The sequence below is a fragment of the Anabrus simplex genome, chromosome 3 (genome assembly GCF_040414725.1).
Source record: "Anabrus simplex isolate iqAnaSimp1 chromosome 3, ASM4041472v1, whole genome shotgun sequence".
NCBI classification, from domain to species: domain Eukaryota; kingdom Metazoa; phylum Arthropoda; class Insecta; order Orthoptera; family Tettigoniidae; genus Anabrus; species Anabrus simplex.
The window spans coordinates 428,424,463-428,440,559 of NC_090267.1; the positions used below are offsets into that span (position 1 = coordinate 428,424,463).

General features: G+C 38.2%; 1 protein-coding gene across 15 annotated transcripts in view; it reads left to right on the forward strand.

Annotated features, from left to right (window-relative positions):
- Positions 1-16,097, forward strand: part of LOC136866457 (nuclear pore complex protein Nup98-Nup96) — a 274,665-nt gene that overhangs the window by 234,109 nt on the left and 24,459 nt on the right. For all 15 annotated transcript variants that reach the window (XM_067143423.2, XM_067143430.2, XM_067143432.2 and 12 more), the window contains one exon: positions 13,963-14,092. In XM_067143423.2, the coding sequence (XP_066999524.2) occupies positions 13,963-14,092 (130 nt within the window). The remainder of the gene's footprint in view (positions 1-13,962; positions 14,093-16,097) is intronic.

Consider the following 16,097-nt stretch of genomic DNA (forward strand, 5'->3'; position numbering starts at 1 on the left):
ATATAGCTGGTAAAGACTAGGAGCACAACAAAAACATAAGGAGCAGAGGAACCCAATGGGTCAATCGTAGGTAGTTGAAAGGAATTTACAAATAAAAAAGTCTTACACTGTCTGCCTTTTCAATACAAAAAACCATCTAATATAGATGGGATAATATCTAAACTTGTTTGAGCCTATCTAAAGACCATCTTCTGTAGAAGCTAAAATATTACAAGTGTGTGGAATTAAGACAATGATTATCATAATTAACATATTAAAAATATGTGAATTTTGAGGTAGAAAAATCCTTTGTCTAAAACTTTTCTGCTTAACATGAAACTTACAATAAAAATTAAACAGATCATGTGATAACTAAAACATATGTATATAAGATAGAGACAATGTTTTAATAAAACATTAAAATACATATAACAACAAAAATTTATGGCTGCGGTTTTCTTGTCATAATATGATGTCTTTGAGTTAGGACCTCAGGCAATGAAGTAAATCTCTAGAGTGAAATATACAGTACATCTAATGTCTGGAAAAAAAAAAAAAAAAAAAACCACTGACCTGCTGTAGGAAGCAGGCAATGAAAACAACGGAGTAGATAGGGAGGGCAAGAAAAGGAGGTGGGGAGGGGTGGAAGGGGGAAAAGGAGTGTGTCTAAGGTAAGACTGCTTCTGAGAGGGGAATTTAAAGAGATTATAAAAGAAAGAATAATTTTTATCTGAGGCATGATTACTAAAGATAGCAATTAAAAGGTCAAGTAAGATATTTGATTTCTCTAAAATTTCATTTAGATTGAAGTTACGTAGGTGGTTTGAAAAGTTCTCAGAATGTACTAGAATTAAGTATCTTACCTCGGTGGAACTGCTTTTATTTTTCAACATAGTCTCCCTGTAGACTAATGCATTTGGTCCAGCGATGTTCCAATGCCTTGATTCCATCTCGAAAATGAGATTCCTCCAGGCCTGCAAAATATCTCTCCAATTTGGCTGTCATTTCTTCCCTTGTAGAAAATCTCCATCCACCAAGGAAAATTTTCAGCTTGGGGAATAGATGAGTCTGATGGTGCCAAATCGGGTGAATAAGGGGGATCTGGCAACAATTCGTACCCTAGTTCATGAAGTTTTGCCATGGCAATAACACTTGTGTGCGGCGGAGCGTTGTCCTGATGAAAGATGACCTTTTTCCTTGCCAAACCAGGCTTTGTTTCGCGGAACTTTTCCTGTAGTTGGTCTAGGAGGTTTGCATAGTATTGCACCGTAATTGTTTGGCCAGTAGGAAGATAATCTATCAGCAGAATGCCTTTTGCATCCCAGAAAACTGAGGCCATGACCTTTCCGGCCGAACGCACTGCCTTTGCTTTCTTTGGTGATGGTGAATCGGCATGTTTCCACTGCTTTGACTGCTGTTTTGTCTCTGGGGTATAGTAGTGGACCCAAGTTTCATCTGTAGTCACAAACCGGCAAAAAACATCTTGTTAGTTGCACTGAAAACGGGCCAGATTTTGTTCGGACATCTCCAATCTGGTGCGTTTATTGTCCAATGTCAAGAGCCGCGGCATCCATCTTGCGGATAATTTTTTCATACCCAATTCTTCGGTTAAAATATAATATACCCGTTCAGAAGACATCCCTACAGCTTCAGCAATCTCTCGCACTTCCAGTTGACGATCCTCCATGATCATTTTATGCACTTTTGCGATAAATTCTGGGGTCGTAACACTTTTTGGCCGTCCACTACGCAGATCATCATCCAAGCTCTTCCGACCAAATTTAAACTCGCTGGTCCACTTGGCAGTAGTTGAAAATGAAGGAGCTGAGTCCCCAGTGTGTTCTGAAAGTCGGCATGAATTTCCTTTGCTTTCATACCTTTCTTTACAAAGTATTTAATCACTGCTCGAATCTCAGTTTTTTCCATTGTCACAAATCACTACGCGGGAAGAACAACAAAGAGTCGTCACTACCACACTCCTGCAGCTGGAGCACTGATGCGCCACGTGTTCACTCACAAAGGATGTGTGATTATTGCGCGGGAACCTCGTTGCTCTAGCACTGACATCTAGCGGTGATTCCGAGAACTTTTCAAATCGTCCTCGTACAATTGAAAAACAGTTCCAGATGGATAAAACAATTTTCTATAATATTGAGCAAGGGGCCTTTTTCTGTAACTTTGAAAATTTTCATGTCCTGGTCGATATTAGTGAACTTATGTTTAGTATCATCCATATCCTGTCCCATGGCCAAAAGTCTGTTATATTTCAGGGCGTTAATATGCTCACCTTCAATGTGTTAACCTTTAATCATCTGAAACACACCTATCGAGCCTAACCTCTCTTGGGCAGATGAAAACGAATATTCAACTACGGAACAATCTTTCTCCTCATGTGCGCTTACAGTCAAATATTTCGCCTGTCTCATAACCTCTTAACCAAGAATGATCATCACACCAACATAAGAAGATTTCGATCATCAAATTTTAATGGAACTATTACGTGTGTTAAACAATTTTATCTTCATTTGAACAAAACTAAAAAGCTATTGAGCTCCAGCATTTTAAAGACCATTCTTCAAATTTTATCGCGCATTTTACCTTGACGTATTCGGTAATCCGAATTGTATTTTAATGTGTATTTGTGGACTTGTCTATTTTACTCATCTTACAAGTATTTTTGGCTAATGATGTCCAAAAAGGACGAAACGTATCCTGACGCTTGTTAATTGCTAATTAAAGAAAAAACTTTTAGTATTGTAAAGGTTGAACCTTTGACTGTAACGTAAAAAGTGTAGGTCTAGTGTGTCGACCCACAGACAGTCTGGTTCCAAGCGCTCCCCTGGCCTCCTCCTTACCAACCTATAGCCATCAGTGGCACCATGTCATCTGAGAACACAACAGATCTCCACTTCACTCTCCTCTCCAATGAGTTCTAGCTTTACATCACTGAAGTTGCAGATGGTAGTGATTCAGAGTTAGTAGCATGAATGCAATGGGACGCCTGGCTCAGAGCTTTCCCTTAAGTAATCAATTTGGTAGAGATCGTTATGTCACTCTGGTGCTAACTGAAGCTCTAATGGCTCATGCAGTACGATCAACCACTGCCATGCATCAAATACAGCGATGTTCCATGTTCATAGTAGCCTGTGTGTGGCTGGACCGCAGTCTACTAGACAGTGCCTTCCTCTGACCATTATTACCAACATGATGCACTGTAGATACATCTCTACCAAATCTTTCGGCATTACATGGAAAGAACACCCACCTTATCGTAGCCCTCTACACAGCCTCATTCAGACTCTGTAAGCTGCTGATGCTGCCTTCTTTTTCTCATTAAAGGCATGTTTGACTCACACGTAGGTCACAGCGTCAACACTGGATGATGACTAATGCTCACGAAGTGAACAGTATGTATTTAAAGCAAACTTGCTTTGCAAGGTCATATCTTCGTCAACTAGCATGCAGATTTGAATGGGTGCCATCTTTCAAATATGCAAACACATCTCCTGAATTCAGTTTATCTAGCACAACTCCTTGGTATTGGGATTTTATTTTCTGTGAATGTAATTGCATATTTGAAATACAATTGTCATCGAATTCAGAAGATTGGAATCATGCAGTATAGGAAGGAAAATCCTGCTGATTTGCCTTTTATAAAGGCTTCAGTCCAATATCTTCAAGATTCAATTTTATGATGGAAAGGTAATTTCAGTATCAGTCAGTCATAATTGATTTGCTTATAGGGGTGTCGCCTTGGTGGCAGATTTCCTATCAGTTGTTTACCTAGTCCTTTCTAAATTATTTCAAAGAACTTTGAAATCCAGTGGCATCTAGTGATATTCTTCACAAAGCACTATCGAGCACAATTTTTGCTCGAGAGAATCAGACAGAGCTACATGCAGGTCCATAAGCTTTACTGTTTTGCATAAGAGAGCTGTACTGGCCAATCTGTGGATGAAATCTAGCACGTAAAACAGTGTATTTGTGTCACACATTTCAAGGCCAAACCAAACCGCTTTATTCCATTAATGGAATTTGCCTCATGACAGTGTCATTCCCACCCCACCACGGGCTTTGACTCTACAGGCCTGTTCCTCATTAAGGATATGAAACATTATGGAGGCAAAATTTTACCCTTGGTGTGCGAAAGCGTTTTATGCCTGCACGCACATCAAAAATGCATCAAATTGAAATTCATCCAAACAAATCTTATACCAACTATGAACATGCATATTCTTGTAATATAAATGATTTACCTTGAATATTGAATATGCTCCGTCACAGAGATGCGTAGAAAATTATCTAAATTTTATACAGCAACATGTTAGTGCATAAACAGCATAAGTCATTTCACACAACAGTAAGCCCTTAGACATATATCAGGAGTTGGAAGAGACCCATCTTTGATTCTACATATTCTAGAAGGAGGTGTTGCTGGTTGTTTGAGTTTGTCTCCCTGAATTGCTGTTTCCTGGTGAAAAATATTAGTAAAAATTTTGGTGTCAAAAAGTGAAAAATACTCTTTAGGCTCAGTTGCCACTTCAAAATGTGAGGATAAATTGGTCCTTGATTTATATGAATGGTTGAAAACCATAACGGTATAAGTGACATTATTTAAAAAATGAGTTAGGTGCAGAATGTAACTGCGGGAGGATGTATCCTTTCACCAACAAAGAGATACAAGTGATAGCGGTAATATTCTGCGCTCTGAGTGTTAAGCTGTTTAAATGCCTTTTTCTCTGAATGACCAAAATTCTACTTACTGTATACCGTTATGGCTTTCATCCATTCATATTATAGATAGAAATGGCAGCCGAAGATCCTGGGTCTAAATTACTTATGTCAGTCCATTCACCAGCTGTTTCATTATCCGAGGCACTTGACTCGCTCTTGCGCTCAGAAGACTGGGGAAGTTAAATTTCCCTCTTTTGACTCTTCAAACAAAAAATCACTTCCATCTACATCCATGAAGTCCAAAATCGAAAGTCTCTTGAACTCATACTCCGTTTTTACTCGCCATGTTGTTAAAATAACTCTATAAATCGTAAAATGCGGTCCCAAAAATCGCGACGCATACACAACTAAAGAGGCTTGCTTCTCACTGCCGGTAATAAGCCAGGAAAGTGATAATGGCACTTTCTTCAGGGTTTACCCATTCAGCCAGAGCTAAATGTAATTTACTGCCATCTGTTGAGCTTTTTGAGAACTATGTATGTCTGTAACACTGTATATTTGACTAAACTCAACCCTTTGAGGGTTAAAATGTTATGTTTCTATTTTCATGTGTTTTGCAATGAGGGCTATTCATCTTGAGCTTGTCAGCTTTAACATCGGATTGTTTTATTATGCACTGCATAGATCTGTTGAGGAATGCCTACCACTTTATACTCTGACAACAGCACTAACTTCATAGGGACAAATTCAGAACCAATTGAAACCAGCTCACTTCCTTATTGGAAGATCATTGACATCTGTTTGTAATCAAGATGTTGCTCACCCACCTGAGTCATATCTGTCCAATTGTCAATGAAACCAGAAGATTCATTAACAATTTTGGGCTTACTGGTCCAAGGAGTATATCTCGCAACTTCAGTTTGAAACAAAGTGGAAATCATCCCAAGGTGCAATTAAAGAAGGCACACTTGTCCTTGTGAAGGATGACAATCTGTCACTTGTGAATTGGCAATTGGAACATGTAAACAGACTTCATCCCGGAAAGGAATCAGTAGTGAGCAGTGTAACAGAGAAAATACAAGGATCAGTGACGACTGAGTTGTGCCCTATTCCTATCAAGACCTCTGCTTCAGGTACTGACTGACATGGAATTTGAAATTATGGACCTGTGACATGTTCATTTGTTTTACTGTTAATGATTTATTCGTTTCCTTATGTAAAATTTATGCTAATAGTTTAAATGTAAATAATTTCTAACAATATTTCTGAAATGGGTAAGCATTTGTTAATGAATTTATTCCTACCTATTTCTCCAGAATCTATAATTGAAATTAAAACCATTTATTTATGCTTAAATTCTTAATTGTTTTGAATTATGCTCCAGTTGCTACGGGGACTGTAGAACTGTTACTTTTTCTTTCCCCCCTTTTTTTTTTTTTACGTTGCATCAATGCAGGTAGGTCTTATGGAGGCGGTGGAATAGAAAAGGCCAAGGAGTGGGAAGGAAGTGACCATGGCCTTAATTTAGGTACAGCCCCAGCATTTTTCCTATTCTATTCATTGAATAACAACCATCATTCATTGTATGTTAAGATATCAGAGTTATCACAAAATATTGTTCAGTCTAATCTCGTTATTTTCCTGGTTGCTCAGCCAGCAAGCACGAGGATCTTGTGGTGGACCGTTAGTATGTGCAGGTTTCACAAATTATCACACTCATTAAAAGGATGGCTTGACAACAACGTAAATTATGAACATTAATACAAAATATGGTTTAACATTTGTTGAGAATGTAGCAAACGAAAAATGAATACAATAGAAATGATTTCTTGTTGATGTGTTGGTATTGCAAATGTCCGTTAATTTCACCACTCTAGATTTCTTTATGGTATAATTATTTACAGAACAAATAATCTCATAGTTAACTGCCCTTTCCTCACCCAGATGCACATGATTTACGAGCTTATCGTCCACACTGAAATTCAATCAGAAATAAAGTAATTAAACTTCCAGTAAAAAAAAAGTATGAATGTGACATCAAAAGTTAAAATTATCTTCTCAATGCAGATGAATTAATTAACCAAGTAAATAAATTAAGCTTGCTCTCCATAATAGAGAATTATATTTACTGTCACATCTGCCAAATTAAATATTAATTAACTTTGAAGAATAATTTATTTAACTTTGTTCAAATTAATTATTTTCTAACTTAATTTCGCGTGGAGCCTCCATGGCTCAGACGGCAGCGCGTCGGCCTCTCATCACTGGATACCGTGGTTCAAATCCCGGTCACTCCATGTGAGATTTTGTGCTGGACAAAGTGGAGGCAGGACAGGTTTTTCTCTGGGTACTCCGGTTTTCCCTGTCATCTTTCATTCCAGCAACACTCTCCATTCTCATTTCATAGCATCTATCAGTCATTAATAAAATCACTTTGGGAGTGGCGACCCCATCGTACTAATAGCCTATATCTGCTTCATTCATTCCATCCCTGACCCGGTCAATGACTGGAAAACAGGTTGTAGGTTTTCATTTTTCAATTACGCGTCACTGCCTTTATTCAACTTGCATGTGCATCTTAATAACGTAAGTTTGTCTGACTGATTTGAATCATATACAATCTAGTAAATCTTATTTACACAATTAACATGTAATGTCTTGTTAAATCTTGCATTATTTCGGCTATCACATTTTATTGTATTTGATTTCATCTCATTTTATATTACTTCCGAGATATATTGTGATCTTTAAGGAAAATTTATCCTATCTTTACTTTATCACGAAAACTAATTGATTTAAATGTAACCAAAAAATATTATTTCCAGAACACAGATGAATTACTTTCAACACTGAAGTGATCCTCTTCCATGACAGAAAACTGGAAAAATCACAACCCACAAAGACATAAATTCACATGGTAAAATTATCTAATCAAACAATCACATAATAGCTCATACACATCAATGCCCAGAAACACATTATGTACAGGTATTTTCAACATTATTTACACATTCCTAAGCCTTATTTATTTTTAACAGTTAATATTGGGATGTTACAGACGGTAATTAATCATCACTTCATTAACACGCCGTAAATACATCATCTGCACATAAAGTCTGTGATTGAATAATGTAAAAGTCACTAAATGGCACTATCATTTAAGCAACGTCGCCTACGTCAGTTGCGAATTTAATTTGAAGATCACTAAACAAGTTCGTTCTCTCAGTATTCATGAATAACACACAGTAAATGTCCATAGGCACTGAAGAAATTCACAGTTCTTGATATTCAATGGTGAAATTCTCAGCGAGCTGAAACTAACTTGACATTTTAAAATATGTTCTGACAAGTCGTAAAGTATTTGTCAAGCTATGTGAAGAATAGTTATCTTGACTAGATCTTGACCAGAAAAGGGGGGGGAACAAGGTTTATCACTGTTCACTTTTATGTTATTGTATCCAAGGTGGTGTGATGGACAAGGAATATCTGTTTGGATGTCTCAGATTGTTGGCTGCTGTTTTATTGGTTTGTATCTGTGTTCCTTAGAGAATATAACTGCACATACTTGTCTGAATAATTACTTGACCAACTTACCTTAATAACGTTTTACTACAGGAACAGACCAACAAGTAGCATGTTTCCATCCACACAACATACTCAACTGCCTGTCCTTCACCCAGCGGCAATTCCCGCTCAGAATATTTTCCCCGTGTAAAGGCACTCCTGCTATCTGTTGAAGACTGGTGGAACTCTATGTAGAATGCCCACCTTACTTCAGAATCAATAATATGTCGCGTATCACGAAATAAGGTAGGTTTACCCTATTCATTTTTGTTGATGAATGCCCATCTCCTGGAATCGTAGTTCAGTCCTCCGAATGCTCTATCTCTATAACCATGGCCACACTATCATTTAGTTGGTCATTTTAGTGGAAATGTCCTGTACTTATATCTTCATGTCTGGAGGAGATCCTCTTGAATAACACACTGTAAATGTCCATAGGCACTGAAGAAACTCGTACAGTTTCTGATCTTCAATGGTGAAATTTTCAGCGAGCTGAAACTAATTTGACATTTTAAAATATGTTCTGACCAGTTGTGGAGTATTTGTTCAGCTATCCAAAAAATACTTATCTTGGCTTGATCTTGACCAGAAAAGGGGGAGAACAAGGTTTATCACTATTCACTTTTATGGTATCGTATCCAAGGTGGTGTGATGGACAAGGAATGTCTGTTTAGATGTCTCAAATTGTTGTCTGCCGTTTTATTGGTTTGTATCCCGTGTGGTCGAAATTTCTAGATTGGTGCAGTCTCTCAAGCTAGCTAACCTTGGAGTTGTCCCCTTCATGTCGAGTGGTACCGAGACCTGACAAAAAGGGAAAAAGTCTCCTCCGTTGAGAGAATAATCCTCCTGGCTGACAATTATGGTCAAGGCCATTCCAAATAAAGAAATACCAGATAATCACTTGTGTTATGTGAATAAATGTACCTCTGCTGGTCAAACTCGTACAACCACAGTTATGCAGTTATTTTGATGGAGATATATTTCTCTTGGTTGGTAGATTAAATCTTTATTACGCTGCTAGTTTGGTAAATGTTCCCTTATTTAATTCAGTTAAAGAGCTCACTGCAAGCACATCACACGCTGTTTTAACTTCAATAATTGCGATTGCTCTTGGCGTAACCTTTCAGTCATTCTCAGCCTCTACTGCCGCAGATAATATGCATAGTTGTCCGAGCAACTTCTCCTATATTTTTAGACATTCTTCACAAGTATCTTGTGTATCCATGTTGTCCTGGGTTGATGCCTCATATATCATTCTTATTCACAGCTTTATAGTATACCTTCAAGGTGGCAACATTGTAAGTTGCTTCGTAGGACTTATCCAAGCTCTGGCCCTTGTATGAGTTGTTTCCCAAGACTTTTGTTATCGGATATGGGCCAATGAAAAATGGCAGAAACATTGCATAACATTGGGCTGTAGGATTGAAGACAGCTGGTTTATGAACTAACACGAGTTCATTTAATTGTAAGGGATGGTGAAATCACTTATCTTGCACTCTTCTCAATCGTCTTTCAGTATGATAACTCAGAAGTTCAACTGTCCGTTGCAAGCTTTCTGGATGTGTTGGTCTAGGTAAACCTGGACATAGGATAATATTGTCCCACGGTCGAACAGGATACGTGGGTAATGTATGACCGAAGAAATCTCTTCTGTCGCCTCATGAACAGTAACATTGGCATACTTTATAATTATGGGTAACACATCTATCCACTTCCAGTGTTGATCTTGGCAATAAATATGGCAAAACTTAGCAATTTCTTGCATCACATAATCCATAATCAATTTTCAGGCTGTTTAGTATCCAATCAAAGTTCTCATCTCGATACATCAAGCTTTCAGCTCTGAGTACATCCGAGTCTGTGTTTTGGCCTTGAATTGCCTGTTTTGATTTTTTCTTTGTCTTGAGTAGCTGCGAGTATCTTCAATTTGCATCAGTCTCTTCTAATTGTTCCTTATCATCAGCTAAATTCTAGCAAGAATTTTACCTGCTATAGATAGCAATGATATACCATGATTGTTGCCACAAACACTATGATCACCTTTTATGAAGGATGCTACCAAAGTGGCAGTGTGGTTTTTGAACCTCCAGAGGCACGACAGATATGATCTGTGCAAGGCAAATCCAGGCAAAATGCACAGAGCAATAGACTCCTGTTCAATCTGGCTAGACTTCATTCCCAAACGTTCACAGAGATTACCTCCGTTGTGGAATTGCAATGTGCAGGTGATGCTGCTGCACCTGTTGTCACACCTGAGGAGCTGCAACAGTCAGTTGTTTCAAAAGTGCTTGCGATCATTTTGGTCTCTCCATTAATCCATCCACTTACCTTATAAACATCAGTTCCGGATCTTTAAATTACCATTTAAATGCTGGTGTTTATAAGGTCCATGCAAGACTGCGCTTAAATGATAATATCACTGCAACTACTGACTCAAACATTGTCAAACTTTCATAGATATACTCAAAAATAATCATTTCAATGGAATGTGTTACATTACAGTGAAAAATATGAACTATGCACTATAAACTCGCCTAGTAATTCTTACGGTGCGTCGGAACATTTACTAAGCACAGATAACTTATCCACAGCACTAGATTCACAGGTAGAACTTTCCGAAATCTTCACAATCGCTATTCAGTAAAATATCCACGACTTCTCGCTCAGTAATAGCCTCGCGCATGCTCATCTTTACTCACTGAACACCCGTGACATCAGCTGAATGCTATCTTCAATTTATGCGGTTAATCCCTTAAACACGACTCAAATTCAGCGGAAGAGACTTCCTTCAGATATAAAGAATGATTGTAATGCCATCTGTTGAGTTTTTAATGTACTACCTTCCCTTTACTATCGATAAAGCAGGACGCTGCATAACCCCGTCAATTCGACAGTTAGGTAAGCCGGGCACAGGCTCGCGCATCCCGTCGATTCGACGGTTAGGTAAACCGGATGGTTAATGTTCAGAAAGCCAAAGTACTCGCACAGCCTGCACCTGAGTTGAACTTCCCAGCTTTCAATATCTCCATTGTTGATAAATCACTAGAACAGAATGACTACATTTTACATCCAGGAAGTATCCTCTCATCAAATGCTAACTGCTCACAAGAGAATTGGTGGTGCTCCCTCAGCATTTGGATGTTTATCCCATCCCAAGATCGTGGTTTACCGTCCTATTGTCACATCAACACTGCTTTAGGGTTGTGAAACTTGGACCCTTTACCATCAAAATATCAGAAAGCCAGAATGCTTCCATCTGCAAAAACTTAGATCCATCTCGAATATCAAATGGGAGGACCGTGTCGCCACCCTTGCAGTTCTTGAGAAAGCGCATGCTATAAACATTGAGGATACCATCACTGGCCACCATCTCAGATGGACTCTACTCCAGCACAAGACTTGATGGAGCCCTTTTGAGGAGTTTCAAGAATCAGATAAAGCATACTATGAAAAGAGTTGAAATTAACTCTCAATCCTGGGATACGCCTGCTTGACTTTGGAAGTCTTTTTTTTATTTTTGAAAAGTACACTTTTTCAAAATGATTTTAAGAAGGTTCATAATATTATATTTAAAAATAAAATAACCTCATTGTAAACAAGGAAAGATGTTTCATTACCATAAATGGAAGCACATGATAGCAAATCATTTCAAAATCTTTCATCAAAAAACAGAATACAATCAGAAAACTCCAGTATCTTCGTACAAAGCAGGACTAAAATGAGCAGTGTGGAAAGTGTTTGATTTACCTATTTAGTCATCTCTTTTGTATCATGCCAACGGCCGTAGCCGTGTTGAAACACCGAATCCTGTGAGATCTCCGAAGTTAAGTAACATTGGGCGTGGTCAGGAGTTGGATGGGTTGCCACGCGCTGTTGGTGGGGGTAAGAGAATGGAGGAGCGGAACCTGGCCATCCTACCGGACATAAACTCCGGCTCAGGAACACCTCTGCGGAGGTTCGGATCTGCCTTCGGGCAGAATAACCCTTGCCTTACCTTTGTATCATGTAAGCACGAAATCCTCTTTGTGTAATATCTCTCCCAATTCCATATCTTAATACCTTGCATTGTCATCAGTTGGTTTGCTTCTCTCTACTGGAATTTCTGCCCTTAATCACAAAAAACTGTTGTTTTTTTTTTCCATTCCATACATCTCGTACCAAAACTGATTTTGCTGGATAAACATCTAATCCTCATCATCACCTGATACCTGATTATTGAGCAAGTTAATCGTGCGGTTACGGTCACGCAGCAATGAGCTTGCATTTGGGAGATAGTGGGTTTGAACCCCACTGTTGACAGCCCTAAAGATGGTTTTCCTCACTTTCCCATTTTCAGACCAGGCAAATGCCGTGGCTGTACCTTAAATAAGGGTAAGGCCATATCCTTCCTGCTGCTGGCGCTTTCTTATCCCATCGTCGCCATGAGTGGGTCAGTGTGATGTAAAACAAATTGTATTGATATCTCGTCGTTTCTTTCTTCCGTAGCAAACACATTGGAACATGTCCACAAAACTTAAAGATCAAGCATCAGTAGAATCATTTTTGACTGCTATTTCAGTTAGTTTCTAGAGTGAAGTTGAATCCAGGTTTGCAGAAAGCGATCTACATATTCTTGTGTTGATTTGCCATAATCTTGAGCTGAGTTTCTGTTGAGAAGGGGAGAATGAAATCATTTGAATACACCTTAAATACTGAATATTTAAAAAATAAGATCGTCTATTTCCACTTAATAAAAATTAAATGTATGTTTGTCCAACCCTTGTCCAGTTTCTCTACAGGGTCGAGTATAATCTTTGTAGTGATTTTTTTTTGACTGGATGCCCTTCCTGACTTCATCATCATCAGGGGAGTTAACAAGATTAAATGACTGACATTATGTATCGTAGTAGGAAGGGAGAGAGAAATCCAGTGCCAGCACATAAGCCTTCTTCTGCAATCTGACAACATTTCTAAAAAAAAAAACCATGGCACTACTGCAGCCCTTGAAGGGCCTTGGCCTACCAAGCGACCGCTGCTCAGTCTGAAGGCTGCAGATTGCGAGGTGTCGTGTGGTCAGCATGACGAATCCTCTCGGCCGTTATTCTTGGCTTTCAAGACCAGGGCCGCTATATAACTGTCAGGTAGCTCCCTCAATTCTAATCACGTAGGCTGAGTGGACCTCGAACCAGCCCTCAGGTCCAGGTAAAAATCTCTGACCTGGCCGGGAATCGAACCCGGGGCCTCCGAGTAAGAGACAGGCCCCCTATAGTAAACTTTCAAATTCAACTGCACTAAAGCTAGTCATGTTAATGATTTGATTGTTGCCTTATAGTACTGCCGGTTTCTTTTTCTACCAATAGATATATTTCTTCAGTAATTATTGGTACTTCCTGAGCACGTGCACTCAGATGGTACTGGTATGACTGTTGACCGATTTCACGTGATACTGATAAAAATTTGATAATTATATAGCAAAAACTGAACTGAAAAATTATTTTCCTTAAGAGTCTATATTATGTAGGCGCAGGGAAGTAATGTCATTTTAAATAGTCCGGGCGTATACTCTAGTGTTTAGTTTATGCTTTCTTTGACGACAGTATATAGAGGGGGAGGTTATCCTTGTTCTTGAGTGTTTTCGTGTTTATCACTTTATCTCTTTCTTTGTTGCAATGTTTTGCAAATTAGTATGTGTCCATGACCAGTTCCTGTCTTTTATGACTTACTTTTTACTTTAAATTGTTTAATTATATTTTCCTTTCTTTCCAGGTACCGATTCTCGAAAACAATTGAGATTAATAAGTTAAGCTCACTGATACATGGGTTCATCATCTCAGACTGGGGATTTTTTCTCTTGTGCAGTAAAACGACAGAATCTAAAACACTCCTCTGGATGCAGGTTTGTTTGCAATTATTTTGTATCTATTATTTTCATAGAAATGGTCTTCATTATTAGAAATAAAGTTCTTGAATTCCTTGTTTTGAATAAATTCACATTGGAAATGTTGCTCCTTAGTAAACATTCAGCAAAATTAATTAGCGGATACAGCAAGAAAGATAGAATTTATGTGGCCATTACCTTGTAGATGATCTGCTGGCCGAAGAAAGAGGCGTGCCCCGCCTCCTGCCGTAACACACATACTTAGAAAGACTGCGATCAATTGACAAGGAAACATGAAAAGCTGCAGTTTATATACCCTAAGGGAAGGTTCGAGAGGCTTCTGGGTTAATCCGTACACACCCTCTCAATTTTATTGGTTAAATTCAAAAGTTACACTCAAAATCGAACAAGAAGCCTGTGATAAGTTGAAAATTAATTGCAGAAATTTTTCATTGGCAAGATTCAAAACTGGTGGAAAGAAAAAAGAAGTGTTGCCAATCCAAAAATAAATGAACATAGATTCAGTTATGGAAAACCTAGGAATATGAAATTTCTTTAAGTTATAAATTTTTCCACCTTGCACCAGAATGCATGATCAGAGTTTCTTTTGGTAGTGACATATGTGGGAAAAATGTCCAAACTTCTTGATATATAGCAAACAAAACCAGGAGAAATTCAATCAGTTTAGAAAACTTTACAACAACATAATTACCGGTACTTAATATTTCAGTGGTGACATCTTCTGATTAAAGTTGCAAGTTCGTGTAGTATCAGTTTCACCTTTTGATCGATAGAGGAGTTTATTAAGGTGCTTATTTGAATGAGTGGAGTTGAGGTGTACCTCCCGGTATAATAATAATAATAATAATAATAATAATAATAATAATAATAATAATAATCATGATTGTATGGCCTCGGCTACAGTGTGCAGACATTTTAATTTGACACCATCTGGCTGTCTGCTCGTCAATTTTGACATTCCGTTTTACTCTAGGTCTACTAGATGGCAGGCAGAGTAAACCGGATCTCTCTTGGGCATCTGTGACCAAGATTTAATTAATTTTGTCGGGTAAACACCGAATGTGTTACCAGAGATCTTTTAAATGCTGATATCATATGACAGGGAGTATCGAATGGACTTTTTTCCACCCTTCAAAACTCCGACTACCTCTGCTGGGTTTCAACCTGCTATCTTGGGATCCAGAAGTTGTATTCAATAATTTGAAAATAACAATGTACAATTGCCCTCCAAAGTGTTGAATTGTGATATTTTACTACAAGAAATTGTTAATATTACACATCATCTAAATTTCTGTGGAAATTTCCTCAACTGTCACCACTGATCTGCACTTAGAACAGACGCCCAGGTGTCAGAATCCCTGCCAGTTATTTATTAATTTTTAAACATTTTTGAATTTATCGAACATCTTCCTTGGTATTATTCCAATCCCTAACTCCTCTTCTGTTAACTAATGTCTGCTCCAATTTATCCTCTTGAATTACAACTTTATCTTGACATTGTAATTTTTCTTTCTTTTAAAAATACCACGCAGGCTTAATTGTCTACTAATATTATTCAACGCCATCTCTCCACTGACTTCTTGGAACATACCACTTGGGTCCATTAGCACGGTGTGTTATTTACCAACTGACAAGCCCAAATTAGCAGACTGGGGCAGAACGCTGGCAAGAGGAATAAGTTAGCCCGAAAATATATAATGTCTAATACTCATTTGGGAGAATAATTCAGGTTCCCTAAGGGAATCTATAGCCTATCCATATCACATACCACTTAACTGAGCAGCTTGTCTCCCTACTCCCAAATCCTCCCAGCCCAAAGTCTGCAACATTTTCATAACACTACTCTTTTATCAGAGATCACTCATAACAAATTGATCTTTCTTTGGACTTATTCCAGTTGTGAGTCCCATACACTGGAACCATACTCTAATTGTGGTCTTGCCAGTGACTTATATTCCTTCTCTTTTACATCCTTAGTACAATTCCTACATACCCTCATAAC